This window comes from Amblyomma americanum, chromosome 6 (genome assembly GCF_052857255.1).
Source record: "Amblyomma americanum isolate KBUSLIRL-KWMA chromosome 6, ASM5285725v1, whole genome shotgun sequence".
NCBI lineage: Eukaryota > Metazoa > Arthropoda > Arachnida > Ixodida > Ixodidae > Amblyomma > Amblyomma americanum.
The window spans coordinates 81241230-81269128 of NC_135502.1; the positions used below are offsets into that span (position 1 = coordinate 81241230).

The 27899-nt window shown below is 45.1% G+C and overlaps 1 protein-coding gene across 1 annotated transcript; it reads left to right on the top strand.

Moving 5' to 3' along the window:
• Positions 1-1806: 1806 nt before the first annotated feature.
• LOC144093786 (putative cytochrome P450 49a1) lies at positions 1807-27681 on the top strand. Its single transcript, XM_077627493.1, has 9 exons — positions 1807-2140; positions 10785-11022; positions 12495-12685; positions 15019-15220; positions 17954-18113; positions 19559-19728; positions 20857-20935; positions 25477-25689; positions 27324-27681. Exons 1-9 carry the CDS (start codon positions 1948-1950, stop codon positions 27435-27437), a joined length of 1560 nt encoding a protein of 519 aa, XP_077483619.1. The 5' UTR covers positions 1807-1947; the 3' UTR covers positions 27438-27681.
• The last annotated feature ends 218 nt before the right edge of the window (positions 27682-27899 follow it).

The following is a 27899-nucleotide window of genomic DNA, read 5'->3' on the forward strand; positions in this document are numbered from 1 at the left end:
AAGGCTAGGACAAAGTGAAAAATGCCTGCCACACGAAGTTAGGCAGATTTTGAACTTTACTTCATAAACAGAGATAGCTCTCGTTTTTGCTGCGGTTGAACAATGCAAGAGGCCCCAGCCTAAGACTTCATTGGCGCTGAACTGGTGCAGAGTGCGACCGACACTCCTCAGAGAAGCGACTCAAGCAACACATGTAATCTGCCCAATGTTTAAAATGGATGGTTTCACTCTCAGCTATTGCTAGACCGGCCTTTGCCAATACATTTCCACTATGGGCAGATTACCTGTGCTGACTGGGGAAGCTTGGGCCATCACCAGTTAGCTGGCACTGACCGTGACCCACAGCTCTTCTGAGCCGCGCTTTGGCCGCCAAGTCTAGCATTAGCTGGGCAGCTAGGAATCCCGACACACCATGTGCACATTTATGAGCTTGCTTCTGCGCAAGAGCAAGAAAGAATACATATCTTTAGAGAGCACACGCTTTAAATTCGTGTTATTGCCGATTTCTCTGAAACAATGATTAACCTAACGTTTCAAAATAACGCGTTTAGCACATAAACATTCTCTATGTGCACTTTTTAAAAGGCTGCGGAATCCCAATTTTAACCGGACAAGACCGGAGTTCAATTCAGAGGTGCACTACTGTATGAAGCATTTGGCGATAAATACTTTTGAGTGAAAACTCCCACTTTGTTCGGCCTTTTAAAGATGCTGAACAATGACACTTTCAGAGGAGGTATACACGAAATCGATACTTCTCTTGTCCGTGAGAAGATACTACTGACCACTTCGTTTTGTGGCCTTGGTCAGCTTGAGAGCGGCCAGGAGCGCCCGCGTTAAATTAGCAATTTTCGCATGTCCAACATCAGCAGCTCTTTCTTAAGGCGCAAAAGCTCTAAAACACGAAACAAAAAAGGCGTGCACAAAAACGAGTTACGTGGTGGCGTCGGTGCACCCTTCTCCTAAACACATGAATGCTACTTCAAAGCAAGGGTCCCTCAAGAGAGCATGCTTTAGTGTCCAACATGCATACGTCCCAGATAATGTACATTGTCTTTTATAACTGCATGCTACAACCTTCTTGAATACGGGTATGAAACTTACGAGAATATGTCATCATACGCACATGTCGGCTATTTTATTACGTGGTTGCAAGAAACTAGTGCATAACTACATCTTGAATATCACCATTACTGCATTACTTTATTTATTACTTCAAATGTTTACTGTACCCTCAATAGTTTCATTTTAAGGCATTGCATAACGGGTGCGCATTGTGTAGTTAAATGCATATAAGAGTGATGGTAGAAGGAACGAAAACCTAAGAAACATCCTCGGTGAGGCGGAGGCACCGCGCGAGAACCGCAACGGTGGCGTTAGGTGCCTCATTCCAAATTGTTCGTGGTGTACTCCTTACCGGGACCAGTGCTCGCTGATCGAAACGACGAGAATTATTCTTCCAGAAAACAGCAACTGAAAGCTCACAATTCTCAACCGGGCATAGCAATGCTCCTGCGCAAGTAAGAGGATGTTAGTGAAGGTTGGAAGCCAGTCAATCAATTAATGTGGGTAGCGCCTTCACCACTGGCCCCTCGGTCGACACTTTTTACACTAGTTCACACTCCCGCAAAGTCACGGTACGGCTCACATGAGCGCTAAACATGACATGGAGACAACCTTGCAAGCGGTATCGGCCCTGCAAACAAGAGCAGTGAATTGGACGCGGAGCCCTTGAGCTGATAAGAACGTGTATAGACAGCCAGTAACTGTCGTGATAAGCGCGGGGCGCGCGAGGACATCTTCCGTGCGATAGCAAGACGACCGCGCGTCCGTCACTTCTCGTCCTGTGTGAATGACATTTGATGCGCAATGTATCTGAGTCGCCGAGCTCAGTTCGCGTCTTGAGTCCAGGTCTCTGAGACAGGAGGACATCACGCGCGACTCGGAATGAGGCACCTAACGCCACCGTTGCGGCTGTGGCGCAGTGCGGCCTCCTCAACGAGGCAGTACTCGCAGCCAGTCGTCGCCTCCATCGAAGATGAAAAGCCGGCGGCCATCAAGCCTAAACCATTTAGTGAAGTTCCCAGGGTGCCCTCGCTACCACTGGTTGGGAGTTCCTGGATGTACTGGCGTGCTGTGGGTAAGTGTAACCACTTTCAGTTCGTGTATAGAACAAGAAAAATACTGGCAAGAGTGGTTCGGCGGCACGTTCAGTCTACAACACCGGTAGATGGCGCGACAGGAGAACCGTCTGGTCAAGCTGTCTCCGTTCGCAGAACGGATTGACCAAGACTGAAGGAGTAATGCAAGCAAAAAAAAAAAAAGAATTTGCCTTTCTGCGACTTTTACTAATATTATATTATTTGATCTATTGTACAAGCGTCTTTGTATACTGCTCATTGCGGCCATTAATTACATGATTTCGTACTAAATAGAATAGGACCACCAATAATCGAAGCCTAAACGTGTCGTACCTTAGGAGATATATTGGGTTCGAGAAATATGGTGCCGCAATTTTCGTAGAAATTCAATACTGTCGTTTCACCGCTCACATGTTGTGAAAGCATTCGCTGTCTGGCTCTGGGGATATATTTCGATGTCCATGTAGCGCTACAAATATGGCTTAATCGAGGAGACTTGAACGTTTGATAAGCGGGGACACTATATATCCGGATGCGGCCATCGAACTCAAGGCTTTTGAGATAAAAAGGCTCTCTTCCCCTCCATCTCTTCCCCTTCGCGGCGAAGATACTAGGCGATATCTGCGAAGATGTTCATTGCACTCATGATTATTTTTTTTCATTTTACTTCCGTATGGTGCCGATGTTGCAGGATGCTGTCTTGCCATAAATACGTTACCAGAGTAACTGATTCAAATTCTGATAATATTGACAAACGTGTTCTACTTTTCGCGTTTGTTTTTACTGTATGACGTAAGTAGCAAGCACACAGACATTGTTTTTAAAGACAGCAGATTATTATTATTATTGATCACCTATCGACATGAGACATGAAGACTTCACTAAATTTCTGTTGTTATTTTAACTTCGGTTGCTAAATATTGCGTGTGCTTTTCTTTTTGAACGCTAGCATCTACCCGCTACGCAAAATGTCTGGCAATAATTTCATCTGTAGGCCCAATGCATGCCTCTCGCTCCATGAGTAATCAGACCAGCTACACAAATAGCTTAACGGGAAAAAGAAGGGTCATAGAAACCATCCTTTATTACTCCCCCTTAACATTGACCTTTAAACCTAGCCGTCTGGTCATTTAAATGCTGTTGTTTTATGCGGCAAGCCTATAATCACATGCTTTACTGAACAATGACGCCCCGCGTAATCTCAGGCGCACAGCTTCTTTTTTCTCGATCTTGTCAAGCATGCACCACAATAGTGAAGACGCGTTCGCCGGCCTCTGTAGACACAAACCTCTGCATTTACAAGTTTGTAATCATTGAAAAGCGCTGGCCTCTAATGGCCTCCAGTGCCATTCACGAAGTAATAACGTGTTATTTGGCCCCAGATCATAACAGAAAATTACCAGTCTCTCGTGCTACACATCTACAAGCATTGGTGACGCTCTCGCTCCAGCCAGCTTCAATACCCAAATGTTTCAGTGCCACATGATTTGCATCACAAGACCCGCCATGGTAGCTCAGTGGTTAAGGCGTTGAGTTGCTGAACCCGAGGACGCGGTTTGAATCCGGGCAGCGACTGCCGTGTTCTCTTGGAAGCGAAACTCAAGATGTCCATGCCTATGTCGTCGCACTTTAAAAATCCCAGATGGTGGGAAATAATCTGGAGTACTCCGTTACGACGCCTGTCATAGCCAGGGTGTCGTTTGTAGGGTTAAATGCCATTGAAAGTTACGTGACAATCCAGCAGTGAAGTTTCCCATGCTGTGAGTGTTTACCGTGCCTATGTTCGCACTAAACTATGCGCATTTGAGTTCTTGTCTTTCTACTCTGTTTGACAGCAAATGTAAGAAATAATTAGCAGCCGCGACTAATGACATTGCGGGGAACGCGCCTTAGCGGCTTCGAGGAATTTCGGGAGCGAAGGAGCCCGAGAGAGCGGGCGGAGCAATATTTTGTCCACGTCCCCTTTACGAGTGCAACCGCGTGCGGGGAAGTAACGAGTCATGTCGAGCATTGGCACGAGCTGTGTTCACAATCTGGGCGCTAGCATGACGAATAACTTCTCATTAGCACGAGTTACGCGATACATGTGCTTGATCCGGGTGGGCGTTTACTGATCCTAATGAATGAAGTTCTATTATGCAATAACCTCAAGCAGGTTTGTCATTGAGATATTATACAAATGGTTTTCGTTCTTAAAAAGAAACCCCACAGTTGTCATGGGGATGTCCTACAATATCATACAAATTGCATAACAATTGAATAACAAAGCCTGCCTGGGGTAATTGCTTCACGCAGGTTTTTTCAGCAGGGTCCAGCTGCTGTGCATCCGAGACAGAACCGTACGGTTTGTTAGTGACGACAACCGTCAGTAATAGGTGCATCGGAGATATGGTGTTTGTGCGCAATCATCTTCATAGGCAATGATTACGTTTCAAGTCAGTAAACATATCATACCCGCGAGAAATTGAAGGCCGTAGATGAAGCACCTGGGAAATAAGTGAATTTACTGAGATCCCAGCAGTGGCAAGTGATACTGGTAAATACACTATCGGCTGGGAGGACATGTCTTCTTTCCCCGTTCTTTGATTGCAAGCAAGACTCAAGATTGAATTAAGCGAATTGGTTGCCTTCATTGAGGGTGGGAACTTAGGGGTTAAAAGAAGCGCTTTCGGCGAGACTGAATGCACATTTCGTCAGGTTCTTGTACACGACGGTCATTTTGCAAAGTTTCTTCTTGACTCTTATCTCTCAATATTCATTTAAAAAAGCAGTTCAACTTTCGCTAAGTTGTCCTCGACCAATGTGATCAAGCAACATCGAACCAACAAGGCGTGTAGCATTCTTCTACCATCATCATATAAAATTTCATATAAATACATTTCATCATCATCATATAAAAGGAAAAAAAAGTGATAGAGTTTTAACGTAGTTAAACCGAGTAGACTTGATCGACACGGGTGACACGATCAGAAAGCTTGACCCGCCGCGGTGGCTCAGTGGTTAGGGCGCTCGGCTACTGATTCGTAGTTCCCGGGTTTGAACCCGACCGCGGCGGCTGCGCTTTTATGGAGGCAAAACGGTAAGGCGCCCGTGTGCTGTGTGATGTCAGTGCACGTTAAAGATCCCCAGGTGGTCTAAATTATTTCAGAGCCCTCTACTACGGCACCTACTTCTTCCTTTCTTCTTTCACTGCCTCCTTTATCCCTTCCCTTAGGGTGCGGTTCAGGTGTCCAACGATATATGAGACTGATACTGCGCCATTTCCTTTCCCCCCAAACCAATTATTATTATTATTATTATTATTATCAGAAAGCTTGTCAATGTTCGCCATCTCGAGGCCTAGCGCTTCTCTGATGTCATTAAGACAACTGACAGAGCAATCTCCCCGCAAACACACTAATTAAGATGCATTCGTGGAGAGCAGCTACAATATTTTCTTCATTATGCTTCATTTCCCTCATGTAATTCTCCTTTAATGAGGCCTTTGAGGTTGTAATAAATAAATAAATAAAAAAATAAATAAAGAATTTTTTGCCATTGTAGCCAGAGGGCGCCATGGTGACGGTCCTTACAATACGGCTCGAGTGTACCCAGGCTTTCTAAGACATCAACGCGCGTCGAACGAACGCTGCGGAAAAAACGATGACAATCAATCACTCCGACTTGTTAATTGCGGAAATCCGGCTCCGTTACGATAGCATATTCCAAGTACCTCGCCAGACAATGCAACCGTTATGGGCTTTCATCTTGCGCAAATACGGGAAGTTGGCACGTCACAGCCCTGGCGATAGGACTGGATATGATAACGGCAATTATGCGGCGGTGATCGGCACTCTTGACGGTCCTGGAAAGGCTTTTTTTTTGTTATCCGTAGCTTTTAGTCGGACGTGCGGCAGTTTTGCGTCGTCCGAAGCCGTGTGTTTTTATGACGTCAGCATATCACATGGCGCATCGCTCTTAGCGCGTGCCTCGTGAGCGCTCCGTCACTCAGTCTCTTGCGTTAACGCGTCAGAGAAGGCGGCTCGTCCGGATCAGTACTGTGAAGAAAAACTTTGCGAGCGTCTAGGCGAACGCAAACGCAATTGGCGACTATGTGAAAATCTGCAGTCATATGCCCTTGAAGGGATTAATGGCGTCCATGGCATGACGATCCTGACATGCGACCACGCGCTGCCGGAAAACAGAAGAACCACGATAGTGCCACCCTGATGTTTGAGTGTCTGTTCGACTCTAACCCGTTCAGCTAGCGTTTCGATCAGGGACAAATTCTCTAAAATTCCGCTAATTTCAGTTGATTAACCAGTGACAACTTCGGGAGGCGGAGTTAAACGACCAGTTAGTGCTCAAATTTGCAGCATCGTTGATAGTCTCCTTAGGCTTGAATCAATTTATGCCATATTTGGTTTATAATATAATGAGAGCGTTTGAAAAGTGACATCTTAGCACCTTGGCTCGAATCTGAGGCGACTGAGCAATGTACTCGCGACCTAATGCTATGTAACAGAATGCCGCAGCCATACAGCCACCAATGCGGACACGATGTACGAGTAATGTGAAAACGACATGGAGCGCTGCTCCGTGATTTAAACGCGCTATGCTGTGTAGTATAAAAAATACGGTGTTGTATGTTGGCCAACAAATGTCGTAGTGCAACGCTCTCGCGTTGAAAGGTGTGGCTGGTAAATTTTACACCTAGATGTTGAAGTGGGACAGTAGGCGCCTAGCTGAATCAAAGTGCTCGCGTCTCAGTTGTCTTCGTCGGTGCTCTATGTTCTTTTCAAGTGGCGCTGCTTACATTCAGTCAAAATTATTCTCGGTCGTGTGTAAATGTATTTTCTTGTGTGTCCTCGGAAATCACAGGGAATAGGTTACCTAGGCGCTAGTGTCGCAAGCGTCGTGCATTTCTAGTATGATAGTTTCTTTCTACGCAGATAAAATGTTTAGAGAAATCCCCCAATATGAAGTAGAAGCACTAAATCTACACGTAAAAACACTAAATCTATCTGTGCACATAGATGATGATAAGATATGACGATGATATGACAGCCCTTTAGGGCACGCAGAAGAATGTTATCAGGATAAACTTTATTTTTCTTCGTAATGATGTCGCTGTACTGAAAGTCAATAACATCAGAATTCTGAACGCTTGCTATATCATTACTATTCTATATGTTAACACTAAAGCAAACATCACATAATACCAATTCCCTAAGTCTGCCTTTACTTTTACGCCGCCATTCTCGCAGTAGTATTTTACTGCATTAGATTTTTTTTTTTTACCGGATAAACTCATCCCCGCAATGTTCTAACAACCATGGCATTCGGAAGGCTGACAGCCGTCAGAACTCTCAGGACGGGTATTTCGATATTCTAGCTAAGCATTTCACTTATAGCATTATCATTTTTACACGCCGAGTATGAATAATCTGGTTTGGAAAATTCACTCGCATTATTCCGCCGTGTAAAACATTCCGAATATTTAAATGCCAGGGCTGTTATCACATGACTTTTCCTTCCTGACTTCATACTAAACGCTTCAACATAGGTGGATAGCAGGCTTCTTTCTAAGTATTTTCTTTTTCGCTGTTCTCAGATATCTTTACGTCCAGACATTTCGTTTAACACTCCCTTTTTCGATACCATTCACAATAATTACCGAATTTTTTTGGTGAGTTTCCAAATTCTTTATTCCCATTCTGAAGCCTGCTCGTACGTACGCAGATGAAAAGCAGAGCTTACGGTGTATTAGTATTAATATTTTTCGAGTGTTATTGAAAAGGGGCCATTTTTTGAGGGTCCTTCACTTCAAAGAAGATAGGTTTCAAGTTTCGGAGAACTGTCTGATCCACATTTAATTAATATGTAACCAATGTCCATCTACCAAAAGCCCTTAGTTTCACTAAAAGCCTAGTTTTCACTTCGCAATTCAGCCGCGAGCAGAAAGACAGATCCATGCCCCGTCTAGGTAGGTACAGCCACCTAGCGCCCTGCGCGGGAACCAGATGAAACAACGGCCGACTGTATTTCCCCTGGGCGTCGATTGGCGGCAGTACGAAGTGGGTCAGCTAGAGTTACTATTGAGTAACTCTAGTTCATCTGTTTCAGCTTTTGGATCCTACACAGAAGATAGCTATGCTACTTAGGCTTCCTATTTGAGCTCTGAAGCATACACTAGTCGAAGCTGTAGTTCTGGATCTGCACAAGAAATAATCGCTTAAAAACATATTAGTTAACGAGGCCTTTTCCTTGGACAGAAGTAAAAAAAAATATTCACAATTTTCAGTTACTGTTACTGTTTTCTTGTGTACCCGGTGCGGTGGCTCAATGGTTAAGGCGCTCGACTACTGAGCTGGAGTACCCGGGTCCGAACCCGTCCGCGGCGGCTGCGTTTCGATGAAGCGAAACGCAAAAGGTGCCCGCCTCGGTTGCTCAGTGCTTAGGGCGCTCGGCTACTGATCAGGAGTATTCAGGTTCGAACCCTACCACGGCGGCAGCGTTTCGATGAATAAGAAACCCAAAGGCGCCCGAGTGCTGTGCGATGTCAGTGCACGTAAAGATCTCCAGTTGGTCGAAATTATTCTGGAGCTCTCCCCTACGGCACCTCTTTCTTCCGTTCTTCTTTCACTCGCACCTTCCTCCTTTCCCTTACTGCGCGGTTCGGGTGTCCATCGAGATATGTGAGACAATTACTGCGTCATTTCCTTTCCTCAAAAACTAATTTTTGCTCTGTGCCCTGGCTACCATGCACTGCCCGATGTTGCTGACTTTTCAAAGTTCAGTAATTAGCGAGCGATCTCATTTCGTCCTTCACCAAATGCGTATGCACTTCGCCAGTGCTACAAGAGCACGGGTAAAGAAAGAGAATGAAAAACTTATCATTTAGAAAATTTTTCAATAAACGTCGTTCAAACCCTTGAAATCTAGGCGTGGATGCGCGCGCTGGTTTGGGTGCTAGAAGAATAAGAGCGCTAATCATTCTGGCCGAGTGAACGGTTGAGCAGTGGTTCTTGTACAATGAAGTTAACTGTAGTCGAATAAGATGGACAGCGCTTTTAGTGGTGGCGGTAAAATGTCGCACGGCAAAGCAAAAACGAAAAACGATGCACAAGACACAGGTCATGCGCTACAGCGTGTGTCGTGATTTCGGCTTGTTTCGTATTTTGCGCTATTGTTTCACTATTGATAGTAGCCATTACGCAGCTGCGCCCTTCCGCTCACACTTGTTCTTGCACGAAAGTGTTTAACGGAAACGAGTCTGTCACAAAAAAACAGGTATGTTACCAAAGGTCGTTCTCTATAGAGTAATTCGAACAGCGCATTTGTAACGTGATAGCGTTAAGGAGCTCGATTCCCAGAAAGTCTCGCATCGTCGTCGGCGTCGTGTGGTTGTGAGCGAAAAATCAACGAAAAATCTCCAGAGAAGAAACCTAGGAGGCAGATGGGCCACCTAGGTCCCGTGACCTTACGGCACCATCGCAACCTGCCCATCGGATTGTGTCAAAACTGCGCACTGTGCCAGGTGGCAGTTAAATTAATGACTGGTCGCGAGAGGTTGCTCGGGAAGATTAAAATGGGTCGCCCACCTGTGGTTGCACCTGTGGCAGCACCTCTGACAGCACCTGTCATCGCAGGGCAGTGGCGCATCGTGTAACTGCTGCACCGCTGCACAAGGAGTGCTATGAGGACTCCCAGGGATCTATGAATGTTAAAGAGAGAATGGCCAATTCTCTCTATATGTGCATTAGCCCATTACGCTATCATGTTATACCCTTAAGGCGGAGCTTAAGTGTCTCCACCAATTTTTTTTCAGAGCTGCATAACAAGACAATCTGAAACATCGACTGGCTGGCGGCCGATATTATGCTGGATATCAGCTTCAGAAAATAGGGAGGGAGGGGAGGGAGATAGGAAGAAGGCGCATGCAACACATCAAGGCGTGTTCGAATTTAAATAAGAAGAGGAATACTGGGAGGAGGCCTTAATCCCTAAACGAGAGTTTCATCAAGAGGACTCGTACATGCCCTGACAAAGATAAAGTTGATCTTAGACCAAGGACTAAGGATTCCTCACTCCCGGCTTTTGTTCAAGTTTTGTATCAGTCACGAAATGGAAGCAGACGCACAAGCGTCTGTTCAGATAGCGCCGAGAGTATATTCCGGGTGTTTCACCTAAGACTTCAGAAAACACTTTTTTCGGCATAGCATTGTCACCGAAAGAGCGCACCAGAATACAGCTAAGACGTGGTACCTGGTAGGATGGTTAACTACTATTGAATAGTAAGCTTTTTAAGTGTTATTGTTATTCTCCTTATCTATTGAGAGGCATACAGCCAACCGTAATATCCGTACCAAGTTTTACAATTTTAAAAATGCCGCTACCATCGACAATGTAGCGTAATAAATTCTGGATATATCGCACCAAAACTCATCTTCTTCTGAGAAGCTAACAGGCAATGCAACCCCTCGAGTGCATGTAACTTGTTGGAATAGCCAAGAACCTGTTCCTCCGCTCCTTCCTTCTGTTCTTCCTGCACTGTCTTTCTGCGCTTAAAACCAAGTCCAGTGTGGTTTAGTTCACGTAAAAGACCCTCCAGTTCCTAACCGATGCGGCGGCAGACTTTGAATGTGCTGAATAATCACGCAGGAAAGTACCACCCGGACCGGCGCCACCTGGCGGCCGCTGACATGAACCGGAAGTACGGCCCCATCGTGGCCGAACGCCTGCCCGGCCGCTACTCGCTGGTGCATCTGTTCAGTGCGGACGATTTCCGCACGCTGTACCAGGAGGAGGGAAAGATGCCTTTCCGCATGGGTGCCACGGCCTTCAAGAAGTACCGTGAGAGCCGGCCCCAGTACTACGCCAACATCGGGATTCTCAATCTGTGAGTTAGACGGGGGGTCACTGTCTTCCTTTATGCTGCTCCCTCCCACCCCCTTCCTTTAAACATGTGGCGGAGGTGTGGTCAAACCTGCCGGCGGATCTAGCGAACAGTTCCACAGAGTAACGGAAATTTCTCCTAAGTATAAAATTCATCGTGCTCTCCGAAGATTAAATTAAGAAAAAAAGTAGGAATTACCACGGAAGAATTAATTCGAACCTCGTTTTAAAGAGTAGTATCACAAGTATTAGCGCCAGTAACATGAGACAAAAATGCACTCACATCGATGAGCCTCTACCGACTTTCGCCCAGCTGAACGCTCCGGAAGCTCCACCCACTTTTCCTCCCGCCATTGCCCTCCAGAAGGCCTCCACCCATCTACACCCTCCAGAGGCACTATCTGGTGGGCGCACCTTCTAGCACGCACCGGTAAAAAAATGTCAGTCGATTAGGGGTAATTAGGACAAATGCGGGTATGTGCGCTAGCATGATGTGTTTCGCTGCTGTGTTGCTCTGCTAAGTTAAGGAGGCAAGCCACCCGGTGCGCAGCTGAGCATTGGCGTAGTGGCACAAAGCAGGTGCTATGGCCGGTGCTGCCATCTGTGGGACTTGGGTTGCAACTCAGGCTGCTCTTCCCGATCAGCCTCTCACGATTGAATGGAATGCCGCCTGACACAACGTCAAAATGCGGGGAATAGCCACTATAAGTGCTAGCGCAATAAAATACATCTTCCTCTTACGAACCTTCACCCATCCACCCACCATAACCCTCCAAAAGCTGCAACCACTCTTACTATCCCCAAGGCCTGCAGCCATAATCCAACCACTGGCCTCCACTCTCTGGCAGTCTTCTGCGGGGGGTGCACCTCCGTGTGTCCCATCTACCAGTCTACACACACGAACACCACCCTCTAGAAAGCCTTCAGCCACCACTCACCACCCACTCACATTAACCCACCTCCGTCTTCCGGAAGCCTCTACCTCCTAAGAACAAATGGCAAAAAGTAATTCAAAGAAGCAATGCGAAGACGATAAATGTAAATGTGGAATGTTGAACAATACCGTTACGCAGACTTGCTACGTAGACTTGTTACGCAGACCGTTACGCAGACGCAGAGATTGCTAGTGCATTTTTGCTCCCACAGACTCGTGGTGTTTAGGTGTGCTTGTAGACTAAACGCGTATCCCAGGGCTTTTTTTTTAATTTCCTGTTTCTAAAGCACAGAAGCCCTTTGAAAAAGGGCGGCTCCAAGCGGACTTTAGCCTCCTCTTTTTTTCTAGTTGTACTTCACCCTTGTTACCAGCCTACGTTGCCAGCCTTTGAGGTGGCAACGTTTACTGTGTGGAGGGGCCCTTCAGGCACGCGAAGCATTTCTCACCATTGGAGCGGCGAAGTTTGACGACCTTCACGCAGCACTACGGAACGCACCTATAGTCGCCGCTAGCTGATCGCCGCACCCTTTCTCTAACCGCAGGCAAGGCCAGGAGTGGTACAAAGTGCGCTCAAAGACTCAGCCCTACACTCTCCGGCCGCGCACCATCATGTCATACGTGCCCGGCATGGACCTGATCGCGGAGGACGCACTGCAGCTCATTGACAAGACACGAGACGAGAAGAAAGAAGTGGAGGACTGCTACACGATCCTCTACCGCTGGGCGCTAGAGAGTGAGTAATTCTGAATAACGGTGTTCGCGGTTTTGAAGTGGACCTATGCCTAGGCATTTGGACCTTTGTTATTGGTCTTGGTGTGGTTGCAATCCTTGTTTTATGTGTTCGATTAAAACTAATTGGTCTCGCAAAGCCTCTTTTAGCATTCTTTGATAGCTACAATGCGACACAATGGTAACGGAAGTTACCATGCAGAACATTTACAAATTCTCATTTCAGCGCCAATTTTATTGCACTGAAATAAACCTGTACGCATCAAGCGTTGTTGGCACGGGAAATCTGTAAGTTGTGAAAGCAGGCTTTTCTTTTACATGAATTTGCTGTTGTGGCCTGGCTCATGTAGGGACGACCTGCACAAGTTACTTGTGTTTTAATTTATTGTCTTAATCGCTTTGTTTCGAGACGCGCCAAATAACACAAAAAGCTACCTGACTGTACTTGTTCTTCGGGCAAAGGTATGGCGGCAGTATGTGTGCAAGTTTTGGATGTTGTAATACCAATTAGCTGTAGGCTGGTGCCTTGGCTGCCGTCTCATTTGACGTCGCGGTTCACCAAGCGAGCAGATTCTGTTAAGTTACGTTGTCTAGAATATACTGGCTAGTGTGCCGAGCACCTCACCTCGGGAAGGGGGGGGGGGGGTATGGTGAGGGCGTTTCGAATGGCTGCCTACAGTCACCGATTGAGGACGCTGCTCACATGGAGCGTGCTAGTGTTCCTCTATATGCTCCCGCAGGGATGCACCCTGCGGGAGCATATACAGGAAAACTAAGAGTGTGCTACAAAGGGTATCGCCTTTCTATCTGTGCTTCGAGATCCACCGATCTCGCTTAAGGCCGATGCCGTTGCCCTATCCACAAGTGCGTGATTTCTTGGGCGTGAGTCTCTTATCTGATGTTTCCATCATCCAACTGCCGCAGAGAAACAATGTTCAAGGTAAAGCGGCCTTGTAAAAAAGGGCATGTGGAGTCTCAGTATGACGTCAAGGAGTGGACTGAGTTTGTTTACGGTGATCATATATTGTGAGTGAATATGTGCGTTAATATGGTCTGTGCTAAAAGAATTCACCGACGATTACAATACTCCCTAATGCGAAATTTGAGCGCAGCTCTATACGCTTTTAGATTTTGCGATATATTCAGGCATGAGTCTTCTACTTGAGCGGCTGTGCGCGATGCTTCGGCGGCTGTTAATCGATGAGCAACTGCACCTGCAGGTTGCTGTTTCAAATACAGCCACTTATGCAGCTTGTAAGACCCAGGTTGTCGTTCCCGAGGAAACTCTCGTGACCACTCATGAATTTCACACCCACCCGCCACGGTAGGCAGCTTTATCCAAATCTGGTAAGCAGGTTGCGATGACGTTACAAGGACACGCGACCTAGGCGGCCCGCCTTGGTTGCTTTTTTAGGGATTTTTCAGTCATGCCGCCGCCGTAGCAGACGACGACGACGCCCGGTTTTCCTCTGATCAGGACCCTTAACACTGTCTGCTTAAAATAGTCGATTTAAGATCCACTTTCAACACCAATAAGTCTATTTTTCTCCCGAATACACATCAACATGGCCAGAAAGAGCTATAGAATCTGTCTTTACTAAGACCAAAATATGGATTTAGTAGCCTTCAGTGTGCCGTTAAAAACGGTCAGGCCTAGACATTGATCCTCTTGCCTTGCTGATGGCTTAATTTTTTTCATTATACATCAGCGATAAGAAAATTAAAATTTAGCCAGCTATTGTGCGCTGCTGCCCTGTTTGAGAAGCGTAAAGCCAATCGTGTGCTGTTCGCAGCCGCTGGCGGTGTCACAACCGCAAACATTAATAAAATCATTGAAATTATATACTGTCGCAAGTTATCATTACATAGAGCTTCTTTTCAGAATTCAGCAACAGGCTACCCACGCAGCTTTTTTGCCAAACCAAGATGCCCCACCTAAGGCCTCGAATTCCTTTATATAAGGCGGAGAGTACACTGATTCAAGCAGCACTGTTTTCGTTTCTCCGAGTGCCAACAGCGCTTCAAATCCCAACTTAGATGCATGGAATGTTTGGTCAGCAGAGATCTGTAGGAACTCCTACACGAAAAATTTCCCAAAATATTTCTTCGGCACACTTTTCACGAACCCATAATCACTACCTAGCCATGCTTTTTCGATGTGCAGAATAATGTTAAATTCAAACAAAAATCGTAAGTCGGAATTTTCGACTCGCGCCTCTCTTAACAACGAGGCCTATATGCAGAACCTTGCACCCGAGGTGTGTTTATAGAGCACCAAGATACATGCGATCACGTGTCTTTCTTTTTCCCCCCATGCTTTCCTTCTCATGTCGAAAGGCGTCATGCTGGCGTCGGCAGACACGCGAATCGGCTGCCTGGCAGATCCACTCCCGCCCGGTTCTGACGGGGCAGCTTTTCTGCAAGACATGAACGACGTGTTCGGCTGCCTGCAGATCTTCGGCTACCGCTTCCCGTACTTCCGCTACTTCCGCACGCCTACCTGGCGGAAGTTCGAGAAGTCCATGGATGCCTTCACGTTGTAAGTGGCGCCTACATGTTGGCTGCGCACACCTTTTCAGGTCATCTTTCCTCTGGGGCACGCTCAGTAATACTAAAGAGCTTATACTATCGTATCGCGTAAGGCTGAACGCTCATACAGCAGTTATACGTCAATGCCCGGGCGCGGCGGCTGCGTTTCGATGGAGGCGAAACGCAAAGACGCTCGTGTGCTGTGCGATGCCAGTGCACGTTAAAGATCGCCAGGTGGTCGAAATTATTCCGGAGCCCTCCACTACAGCACATCTTTCTTCCTTTCTTCTTCCACTCTCTCCTTTATCCCTTCCCTTACGGCGCGGTTCAGGTGTCCGCCAATATGTGAGAGAGACACTGCGCCATTTTCTTTCCCCAAAAGCCAATACTCAATATATTCAATAATTTCTTTCTGTGGGCATGTGCGGTCACCCTTTACTCCTGTCCTTGTAATAGGGAACAATCTGCTTGTGATGTGGTAGTAAACGAAGAAAAAAAGCAAATTCTGGTTGCATACAAAAGCAACACACCATTAAGAAATGCACCCGATTGGGATTCAGCTACTCTGCATATCTCTGTTCGACTAGATTTATTCAGTTCGAAGCAATTAGAAGCGCTTAAACTGAACCAGAAACTCGCAACGGCAGTCACTCGAGGTCGTGGCGCCGGAAAACCAGTCAGTTATTATCAACAACAAATTCTGACGGATTTGAGCGGTTGAGACCGCAGCAGAAACCACTCCATCGGTGAAAGAAAATCGTCCGCGCGAACGCATTGTAATTTCTCATTCGCACCAGTCCCAACAAATGTTTTCGCTGAAGTCAAAATGCTGTTCTTCTAACACACCGCGCATCGGGAGCCTTCGACCCGTTGACTATCCGAACAGAGTGCAGAGAAGCTGCGCTAACGTATCCTTTGGGACGTATCCGGACGCAAACTCCTGTCCAACGTTCTTGAATAAAAAAGGTGCTAGCTGTTATGAAAATATTGAAGGTAATGGTCCGTTCTACCGATCCGTAGCGAAATCTTTGTTTCCCTCACACGCTCCGAACAGGCAAGACTTGTACAGAAAATAAATGGGGAACGTATCTGACGGTATCAATAACATTAATAGTGAAAAAATGCAAGCCTGCCGAGGAGAGAACTGCAATTATTTTAATTGTCATAGTAAAATCTAGCAACTCCTAAAAATTGGGCTGATAAACACTTTCCCGTTGAAAAAGGATTTTGTCCATAATTTTTGGGTATTGTAGAAAAAACCGGAAAACTGAAGACAAAAACTGCGCCATTTCACGACAGTTTTTGAATGGCGAAGTAGCTGCTGACATATATATATAGACCAAGAGACCAACAAAACGTCGAGGTGATACAACCGGGTTAAGAATACATCCGCGATATGGCTAGCTAAACAGGCTAAATAATATGAATTTAATAAACAATCCAATTACACTGTGTGATGAGCAAAACCAACATGTCAAAAGCCAATGCAATTTTTGGGAATGGCCACTGAAGCTATGCTACAAACTTCTGAGTCTAAATTCTTAATACTACGTAAGCTGTGTGCTCCATAATTTTAAAAGGATCCTTCGTTTGCGTGCTTTGTGTTTTTCGGAATTCAAGGAATAAAAATCAGGTGGTAGTTTTACGGTTAATACGGGTAGAAATCGAGTTCTTCAGGAAACATATCCGTAATTCGGGTTTTCTCTGATCATTTTTTTTTGCAGTATAAGCGCTCGCTTTCGTGTGGAACATGAAATGTCTTTTTTTTTCTAATTTGTTCAAAAATCGTGATAATGGCAGGTAGCAATAAAATAGTTAAATATTAGTTTTATTTATCGTCTACGTATAAGTGGTCGGAAATAGACCCAAAACAAAAAGTACAATTAAGGATCTTGAGAGTGTTTACCAATTCCTATTTTTTCGCTCATACATTACAAGTTTTCCATCCAGTACATTACCAATCACATAAGAAGCACTGCCACGTCCGTGTAAAACCTGCCTGATTATGTGCACTACGCTAGGTACACTGCCTAGATACACTAGAATGTACCTAAGCAGGTACGTTTTCGGCTATACGTAGGTGCGGCCATTTCTAAAAGCCGTACCTACATACGGCCCTGGGGTCGTGACCGGCGTTCTCAAATATATAGCCTCGGCTTTAACAGTGGTGCGTCAGTTTCACCGCATGTTAGATTTGTTCCTACGGCGAAATCGCTCCATTCAAGCTGCAGTGGTGCTTCGCGATCTTGGCAGTGTGCTAGTTAAGATCTAGCGAACAGCTCTATTCGGCGGGCACGGTGGTCGTAATGCTCACATGTCACGGTTCCTCTCGTTTGTAGCAGCGAGCGCGTAGGTAAATTGCTACAGGTTTCGCCTGCAGAAATGATACGTTGCGATTGGATAAGTTCGAATACCAGGTTGGCAGGACCCCTCAACAAGCTATCGCGAGTCATACTCGACTGAGAGCGTGTCGCTAACTGCCTGAAATTTTCCATATGCTCCGAGGTGAGCACTAGAGGTAGTTTGTGTTTCTCATGCGGAGTTCGATGCAGCATAAAAGAGAAGAAGATTGTGCTCCTATTCTTTTCCCTTCTTTATGACCCCCTTCCTTAGCAGCATGATTAGATGTTACATTTCACACAAGTTTGTACTATAATATGCAAATTTGGTACGCATGTGTGCGAGTGAAGTGGCCGCATCTTTTCGGGCCGTGTAACTAGGTTACCATTTCTGCGTATCGCAGGCGACTCTTCAAGCACATACAGGAGGCCGCAAACCGGCTTCGAACGAGACAGTCAGACCAGGAGTACACAATCTTGGAACATCTTCTGGTCGAAAAGAAACTCGGATTTGGTGAAATACTCTCCTTCATGAGCGACTTCATCATGGGTGGCGCTGACACGGTAAGAATCCTGTGTTTGTGTTCTGTTTATCATAGCTAAAAGTAACCGTGAAGTTGTCTTCACAGTGTCTTCAAGCGTGCTGTAATTCACAAGCGTAAAGGTATGGGCGGGTTGGCGAGACGTTTCATGTGAAGAATGTCGCGACGCAAACTGAGAAGGAAGAGAAGACGACACACACACACACACACACTAGCGCCATTGTTCAACCTTATTTCAAGGCTGCCAATACACCCAATTTATGCAAGTCACCATGCCCCACGAGAGAAAAAAGTGGCAATAGACGGAAACACAAGGAAGGTAAGTGCAATAGACAAGGTATGACCTTAGGCATCGACATTGACATGATAGCAAACAATCAATGCCGAACCAGCACACGTGACGGAGTGCTTTAACTGAATATAAATCTAATCATCATGGAAGCAAATGTACAGCAAGCGAAAAGCAATGTGGCAAGTATGAAATATGAAAAAAAGACGAAAAACCAAAACAAGTAAAACTAGACCATTCAACCCGTTTGGAACTTCCCCGGTTGTACAAACGAAAAAGTAAAACACTCTATAGAAAACAACCTGCAGGAAAGCCGTGTCGCAAACAACAAACAGAATCGCACGAAAGGTCTAAATCAGCAAACAAAGCAAAATATGAAAAATAAAAACTATAACCCAACGGAACACGACCAAAGATAACATCCAAAATGCCAATGAATAACAGGGGGAAAAGATTGAAACTATTAAGCTTAAAACGCCAAGAGTAACAAGGATAAAGAAATGATTAAAAGAAGAATAAACTAACAGGAGGAAGCCTAAAAAGCTAAAATAAGCGCGCTAAAACGCGTCCTGATCATACCTGCCGCGCCATTCTTCACATAATATTGCGATTCAAGATGTGCCTTCTTTCCCCTCTTTTTGCTGTCGGGAAGGGTACCGATTGTTGTATGGGATTGCATGAGTGTATGCGCATGGGCACAAGGCTCGTCAGCGTACACGAAGCATTTGTACGAACACTTTCCGGAGCATAAAGAGATATTGAATTGGGATTTAATGTTTACTGCATTTTAACGCATCTATAGCTTGTCTGAAGTTCGTACCCTTCTCCCCGCATCATCTCGAAGAGTTGATACTAACTTGATTACATAATGAGCCTGTAGCACACAATAACAGTGCATACACACAGGCATGGTCATTTCGTATATTTAACGTAGTTTAATAAGACTTTAAGACAGTATAATAGGCACAGTCGAGTTTGGTTAAGGAAGAAACTAAATAGAAAACTTCGATTTTAGCCATGAATAAACTGACACGTAGCGTCGAGCGCCTCAAGCATGAGCTGTTGAAACAAGCCAAGGTTAAACAATATTTCGAAGCTGTTGTTGTTGCTTCTGCTGCTATTTGCTACAAGAGATACCTTAGCTGAGCATAAAACGGGTTAATTTTTTTTCTCTTCAGACATCCAGTTCAGCCACTTTTTGTGTCTACAACCTGGCGAAAAACCCTGACGCTCAAGAGAAGGCTCGGCAAGAAGTGCTTTCTGTTGTGGGTGAAGACTGCCGCGTAGTTGAGTCCCGCCATCTTAACAACTTGCCCTACCTCAAGGCTTGCCTCAAAGAATCGCTGAGGTATAAGCAGTGCACCCACTTCTGTCCTTGATACTAGTATCTGTTGTGTCCTGATACTTGTGATGGCCGATTCTATCGGGCTCGATGTGTGGTCTCTATTTCTTTGGCTGGCAGGCAACTACAGAGAAAACTAAGGACTTGCTTTGAATCCTTCGTTATCTGCCAAAGTTTATGAATTAGGTTCTTTACTTGTTGCCATGGAGAAAGAAATTCCGCTCATATATATGCCTTGAAAAGTTTACGCTTCTACATATATGGTCCTCTAGTAATAAGGGAGTATTTACTCACTGCCATCCACCCAAGCGCAGCCATACGGCTAGGAAGGAAAGTTATACAGCTTTCTCAGAAACTTAGTAGTTAAAGAAAAATTAGTCCTGGTCCGGGGTTCGAACCCCGGACCATCGTTTCACCGGAGCAGTCGCTCTACCAAATAAGCTAACCGGGACGGTAAGCTTACGGTACGACGAGAGTGAATTGATCAGTAACTCGAAGTGGTAACAGTGTTGGTAAAATGCTTACAGGCACACTCTTATTACAAAGTTACTCCACCTGAGGGGATTCCCCTTAACATTTGATCATGCTCCTCTAGTGATTACAAAATACAAGAAGCCTGCTGTAGGACTAAGTTTTTATATACGATAACATCATGATAGTCTTCGGTCCGTGTAGGCTTCGAAGTGCATTTTCATGTTGAAAAAACCGCTTGCCTCTCTTTGTCGGCGAGGACCGTGTAACACTGTAACGCTCTCCACTTGCTGTTCGGACCTGTATGCACGCATCGGCGAGCTAGAGAAGCACGCAGTCATTCGTTTTCTGAAACCCTGACAGTGTCCTGCGTTTCTGAAGTTGCTTGCTTTTATGCGAGAGACACATTTCGTTATCGAGCTTAGCACTGGGCAACTTCCAGTCGTGAGAATATCTAGTTTTTCTCTAGGAAACAGCTGTAGGTACGGCTTACGACGCCACCTTAGAGTATGTATGTACTTGCATAGCAGTTGAAAAGCATTCAGCTAGTTTTTGTACCTCCCTTAAGAAGATTAGAAATTAAGCCGGTGTGTGCCCAGCGAATATGTTTTACGATTATATCTTAGCAGAGCGCCTCTTGTAAAATCAAAGCTCTTTTTACAGGATAAACCCAGTCCTTTCAGGCGTGTTCCGCAAGTTGGACCACGACGTTGTCATGTCTGGCTACACCATACCAGCAGGGGTAAGTATTTATCCGTTTAAAACACACAGACACTCTAGTATTCTTGAGGGCCCATTAATATCAGGAGGACGTTTGTAGACACAGCAAATGGCGCAAAGAAACGCAGTTTGCAAGGACGTCACAGCGTACCTTAGGCTGAGGCAATATTGTCGGGAATCTTTGCAGCGTTGGTTTGTTCATTCTTCAAAGCTGCCGGCACGCCGCTTTATCGCTTTGTTTGCGACGCTAGACGCGACTAGATTTATCTCGATTGATCGGAGCCATGCAGAGCTGATTCTACGTTGTTCCAGAATGTTCTAGTAACTTAGCACGCTTTATCTCGAAAGTTCATTATCGGCTTTAAATTGAGCATGGCCGACAGCGGCGGAAATTCTGTTCGACGACCGCCGAGCACGCTTGTTGCTTCGCCACCGCCAATTGATTCAGTCCATTGTCGGCTCAAGTCAGCCCAATAAACAGTTTTTTTTTTAGAAGAACTTTTGTCCGCCTTCATCGCTCCTTCGACTGCTGTCACAACTACGTGACATCTAATGAACAAATAAGCACTGCAAAGATTCGCGGCAATATATTACTCAGTGTGTCCCCGAGATTCCTTGCAATAAGCCCAGTGCTAAATACTGTAGCAAGGAGTTTTTTATTTCTGGAAATTTGTGGTTTAATGAAAGCGAAGAATTTAGTTATCAGCTAAAATGCTGCCTTAGGGAGAAAAGCGGTTACCTGGTGCGGCTACCAATATTAACACGCTCCCTGCTTTTTGAATGTGCTAGTAATTGAACATACTGTAGCCATAGACGCAATGGTTTGTGTAGTTCTTGCTGATTTTTCTTTCTTTCTCAAGCGTTCAAGCGTTATCATCGTTAGAACAGCTGTAAAAAACAACTGCTCGCAGTACGCTCTCTGCTGCTCAGGGTACCACAACAAATCACAATTTCGCTTTTTTCCCAAATCTTACAAACAAATGATAACTTAGCCTTGATGATTGCTGTCCCTGACAGCCGTTATCCTTTGCGTTTCGTAAGGTAATTTTGAAGGTTATCGTAGCAGCCACTTCATTCGACTACATTTCATGCACCAGCGGTTAAGAGAAAAATCGTTGATTTTTGTACACTTCCTACACAATCGATCAGTAAACTATGCCTTTCACTTTCGTTTTAGAATAGCCTCTACTTATAAAGCGCGGCACCGAGCTAAATTTCTATTACAATTACTTGAAAACTTGCCATTGATGGCTGCATTGCGCCAAACTGGATCACTTCAGGATCTCCCAGCGTTAGCAATTTCGCACTGAATTCCTGGCAACTTTCAACTGTTGCTTATTATTCGTTTTCTTTTCTAGCCATACTTTAGGAAGACCTATCTACATGCATGAAGGCGATGCGTCTTTTTCGTTCGTCCCTGTTAATGTCCAGATGTCCTCGTTTCGCCATCTCAATGGCTTGTCGGCGCTTTTATCTACTATTATTTCATGCTCAAAGTCAAGGACGTTGGTCGATGGGGTGCGCCATTAACCTAGGCTCCTGAGTTAGAATCCCCCAAGGAATCCGCAGGTTTACACGGAGGGAGTGCGCAAAAATTGCGAATTTCTCATATGTGCTTATTTTTTTTTTTACTTGACATCTCCGGGTGCGCACTAAGGTTTTAGTTCTCTTTCATTACCTTTTTTAAATGTAAAAATGCATCTTGGCCTCCATCTGGCACTTAGCCTCAAGATTCGGAGCTAGCTCGGCGAGTGCCTCCTGGCTCAGCTTCGTGTTCTATATAAAAGGTGACTTACCTAAGACTACACAATTTTTACAAAGCGGCTTTGTGGGTTAGAAGAGTTTTTGGGCATAGCATTGTCAGCGCAGTAGTGCATCAGAATACAACTAAGACATGCTAAGAGCAGGCTAGTTAATATTTAATAGCTCATTTTCAAATATTATTGTTAGGCTGCTTAATTATTGAGAGGCGTGCAGCCCATTGTAAGTAATATCCATATTATATTTTTAAAATTTCGGAAACCGGGTTGCCCTTGGCGCTCTTTGCCAACAAATTTTGGCCACATCGTGTCAAAACACATGCGGTTTCGTGAAGCTTGCAGGCAAAGAAACCTCTCCAGTGTACGTAACTCGTTGAAATAGAAAAAAATTGTTGGGTCGTCGAGGGTAACCGCGCTTTCGAAACTCTAAAAACTGATAGGGATAAACATCCAGTGAGCTACAGGCTTCTGAATAACTAAGGAGCTTAACAGTAATTAGTTAATACCTAACTAGTCAATATTTGTTAACTCGCCTTCTGTTAGCACGTCTGAGGTCAATCTTGATGCCCTACGCCGATGACAATGCTATGCCGAAAAACGCGCTCTTCTAACTCAAGCCTATTTAAAAAAATTGTGTAAAGTCATTGAGGAACACCTTGTACACAGGAGCACCAGCTCGGCTTACTCGACTAACTCGGCTAAGTAATGTTTCCCATCTGTTGAGCGAAGTCAGAACTTCATGTTCAGCATTCACCATATTGCCCACAGATGGCAGCACTATAAAAAATAATAATAATAAATAATAATAATTGGTTTTTGGGGAAAGGAAATGGCACAGTATCTGTCTCATATATCTTTGGACACCTGAACCGCGCCGTAAGAGAAGGGATATATAAAACCCAAAATAATTTTTGGTACATGTCGCAGTCGACTGCATTGGACTTTCCAAATAGCCTTAATATACTAACTTCAAATCTTGCAAGCTGCGGCATAACGTCGCTTTTCGTGATAGAAGGGACAGGTGAGCTGGATGAAGGCGCTTTATTATCCGCTAAATCTTCACATTTATCGGCCAAGGCCAGTGGCCCTGTACAACTTTACGAAGACCTCTAGCTTATGCAGCAAAGCAAGACACATAGGAGACGTATTGTAGTCGTGCAGAAAGGATGCAACAATGGCAAGCAAAGGGAAGGGCCATCAATGCGGTAAAATGAAGAAACGTGTCTTATCAACGCAATGATCCGTTATTGGCGCTTTCCAGTAATGCTGCTGCGCAGATGGAGTGGACCCAAAACGTCGGTTTAAAGGGGCACAGAGGACAAATTGAAGGTAACTTGCATCGATAAGATGCTGCGTTCTAATCACAAGGAGACCACTCTAAACAAAAACGCATCTTTTATCAGTTAGAAATCAGCAGAAAACGATATTTACATATCGCCATACCGGCCAATTTCCCAATTTAAATGCGTGCATCGACACCAACGTTGCATCGGCACCGGTGCATATACGCCGCGATTCACAGTGGCAACCCATCCTTTTCGGTAAGGACGTCAAAAATTTGAATCGGCTGGGGGGAAGACTTTTATATGCACTTTTTTCCGGGAAAATAGCGTCTTTTCCTGCCGGGCAAATTTCGACATGCCAAGAAAAAAATCACTTTCAATTGTGCGAACTTTTCCTCACTGCTCCTTTAAGCATGGTAAATGTTGTTTTAGAACGCCTGAAGCCTGTTGGAGCGGTGAGCGAAAGTCGCGCAACTTCGCGCCATATTCACACGCGAAGCACAGCGTTTCGCAGAACAACGCGCTAACTCGCGTAAATTTTGCCACGTTGCATTTCTGCATCAACAGGCGTGAGCAAAGCGAAGATCTGCTGCCTTTATTTTGCTTTTGTGGTTATTCACTCGTCGCTTACCCATATACTGTTGAATAATAAAAGAAAAACAGTCATGAGTTTTAAACTCATGAGGGAATTAAAGAACAAAAATGTAGACAAGTGTATAAAAGTACGTAAACAGAGCACAGGAAGGGGCGCCATTTGGGTCTTCTGTCCTTCCAAGATTTTGTTCGCAATGAACTACCCTCCCTCTGACATGGTTTTATGGATTTAGCCAGAGTAAAAGGAGTTAATTGCCAAAGTTAGGAACAGGAAATCTCTGTATGCCTTCGCCCCACTGTGGCTCCCTCTGAGCAGACCAGATTTATTTCCACACAAAAAACAACCATTACAATGACGAGAAGAATCTGGGTACATCTGACAAAGATGATACTTAACGAGCGCCTTTAAAAAAAAGGTCATTAATTACACTCTGCCTGTCAATATTTACTCCAAACCAGTGAAAGTATGGCTAGAGCCTTAATCATCTGCTTGTACTAATGCATATTAAACGCTGTCAACAAATTTGGAGCCAGGGAGGCAAGGCAGCTACTTTTGGCTTGTTTTACTTCGGTTTTAGCATCTTTTATCCACAGTGACCCAAGAGCTACGCGAATGTGCCGAGCAAATTTGGACCCTAACAACGCGAGCACTGTTGAGTCGTGCGGAATACGGAGCTCACTTCTAAACCGTGCAAAAATAAAAAAAAATCTAGTAGAAAAAAACTAAATGCTGAGGGTTCCCTCCCATTTCCTTTTGTTTCCTTTTTGTTAGCGCAAAAGAAAATGAAAGCAAGGAAGACTGGTATGGTGTCTGCAGAGTACTTTGTCTTCCTTACGGTGTTTTACTCGGGCCATACAGAAAGTATGGGGAGGAAACTTCGTTCCTCTTCCCTGGCCTAAAAGAGCAACGTGTTTCGGCTTTGCAGACGCCAGTGTTCACGGAGAACTACGTCGCCAGCCAGCTGGAGGAGAACTTCACTCACGCGCATAAATTCATGCCCGAGCGGTGGCTGAAGAGCGAGGAGCAGCGTGACGACTGGGTGCTGCATCCGTACGCGTCCCTGCCTTTCAGCTTTGGGCCACGCATGTGCCTCGGTAGGAGGATGGCTGAACTAGAAGTCTGGATACTCCTCGTCAAGGTAAGCGCAAAGCTGCGTAGGAAGCACATATTAAGCCTATATAAGCAGGTGTTTGGGTTATGGTAATTTAGCGCCCAATTAAAACAGATTTCTCGCTTTCTCTTTGCGCTACTCTCACGCGGTGCAGACTCCTGAGAGTGTTGTATACATTCATGATTGATGCAACAAGCTTCCAGTCAATTTCGCACACGGGTGCGTAGTAGCAACGTTTACAACGTATTAGATGTCTCGTCGATCACACTCAGCTGAAGGCTAGTCTAACATTGAGAAAAAACGCAGTATTGTCGTTATACTGTGCAACGAAGACCGTTTTCCGCGAGGAAAAATCAAAACGAGGCATATAAATGATATCATTAATGGCCAACAGCCTCTCCCAACTATATGAATCTTTTGCTGCACAACCTTATTCTTTGCTCCTCTGGTTGCATTCGTCTGCACAAAACTATTCGCACAAGCGCAAACGATCGGAGCGGCGAAACCGCCATGCCTGTTGCTATAGTTCATAAACTTGCGAGGCCAATGTTCCCTGTATGCTCCTGCGACTGCACCTCAGAAAGCTGCCGTTTCCATGGAGCGTTTAATACGCTGCTGTGTTGCTTCATTGGCCATGCGTGAGAGTCCAAAGGGGATTTCACTTTAGCAGCGATCTATTCGTTAATAGTACCATCTTCATTAAACTCAGATGGCCAATGCAGAACTCGACATGGGGGTTTCCGAAAAAGACTTGAGAAAACGGCAGCTTCGTTTGCAGTGTCAGTGGGACGTCCCATTTGTGCCCGGGGGTGATGCCTGAATACAAAGCATAAGCTATGAAGTGCAACCCGATTTCTCGCGATGACACATGCCCCACTGCACTGCGGTTCGGTTTAGATGTTAGCTTTAGTTGTTCTTTGAGCCTCATAACTTTTGCCGGGCACTGGTTTCGGCAGCAGCGTTTATTCAGGGACTACGTTGCTTCGGATTGGATGCAATATTGCAGAATTTACTTCAGAAAGAAAGAAAATGAACGGGAAGATTTCTCTATGAAAAGAAATAGAGATTTTAACCAATGTGCGAAAACCACCTGCACTGTGAGCCCCGTTGTGAAGAGAGTTTAGGAAGAGAAAGGCGATAAAAGAACGTTACGAAAATCGGAAAAGAAATCATAACTGCGGAAAAAACACAACTGCTGTCGTAGGGTCAGGATGCTCACTTTTCAAGCGAGGATACAAAATTACGTTGTACAGAAGGATGAACAGACAGGCTAATAAGAAGTGCAATGTTTGGCACCACTAAAATCTACAAGGCTGAAGGCCTACGCTGCCTTTGCAGAAAATAATATTGGTCTGGCTCATGCTTGAAAAATCGCATCACAATTATGCCATTGTTCCGAAAGAAAAATGAGAGGATTGGTTGCAAGCGAACACTGTTTACTCCGACTGAAAAGTGATAACACCCCGGCCCTGCGAAACCGGCATGTGCCTACATGTACTGTTGCTCAGGGCATGACATTGTAGCTGCTTCCATCATGCGGCACTTGCAATCTTTGTTTTTGTGCCTACGATTGCTTGTCTTTCTAAATAGCTCACTTTCTCTCAGTAAAGGTTGCGCGATAACTTTTTGCTTGTCTCTGTTAAGTCTACTTTCCTGTGCAGCTACTGGTCAAGTACAAGATAGAGTACCATTACGAAGACATTGGATTCGTCGGGAAATTGGCCAACGCTCCGGACAAGCCGGCGAGGTTCCGATTTGTTGAACTTAAGCGTTAAGTATAATCCGGCATCCCATACTGTCTCGGACTATTCATCACAGTATAACATTACTTCGTTATGCTTTTTCTTCTGGATCTTGGACACCAGACATCTGAGCGAGAACATCTGTCGATGTTGTCCTTCGTGGCGCGCCACTGCAATGCTGCGGCCTCGTTACCGTAGCTACGAGGCCGGCACTCAGAGTGAGAAAGTGTCTTAACAAAGACAAAAGGAAAATAAACATTTTTAACGGAAAAAAGTAATGAAACTACTTGTTGTTTTTCTGGATGGACTCCTCCAACACAGCGATAACTACGGATTTCTCTGGGCCAGCATGTTGGGGCTCGCACGCTTTCAGATTCAAATGCACTAGTGACATAACTTATTCTCAAATACAACCTTTACTTTTAAAGCTTTTCGGTTTTCAAGGACATGTGCTCTGGAAATGGGTCATTTTATACTGCTTTCCTCTCCAATAGA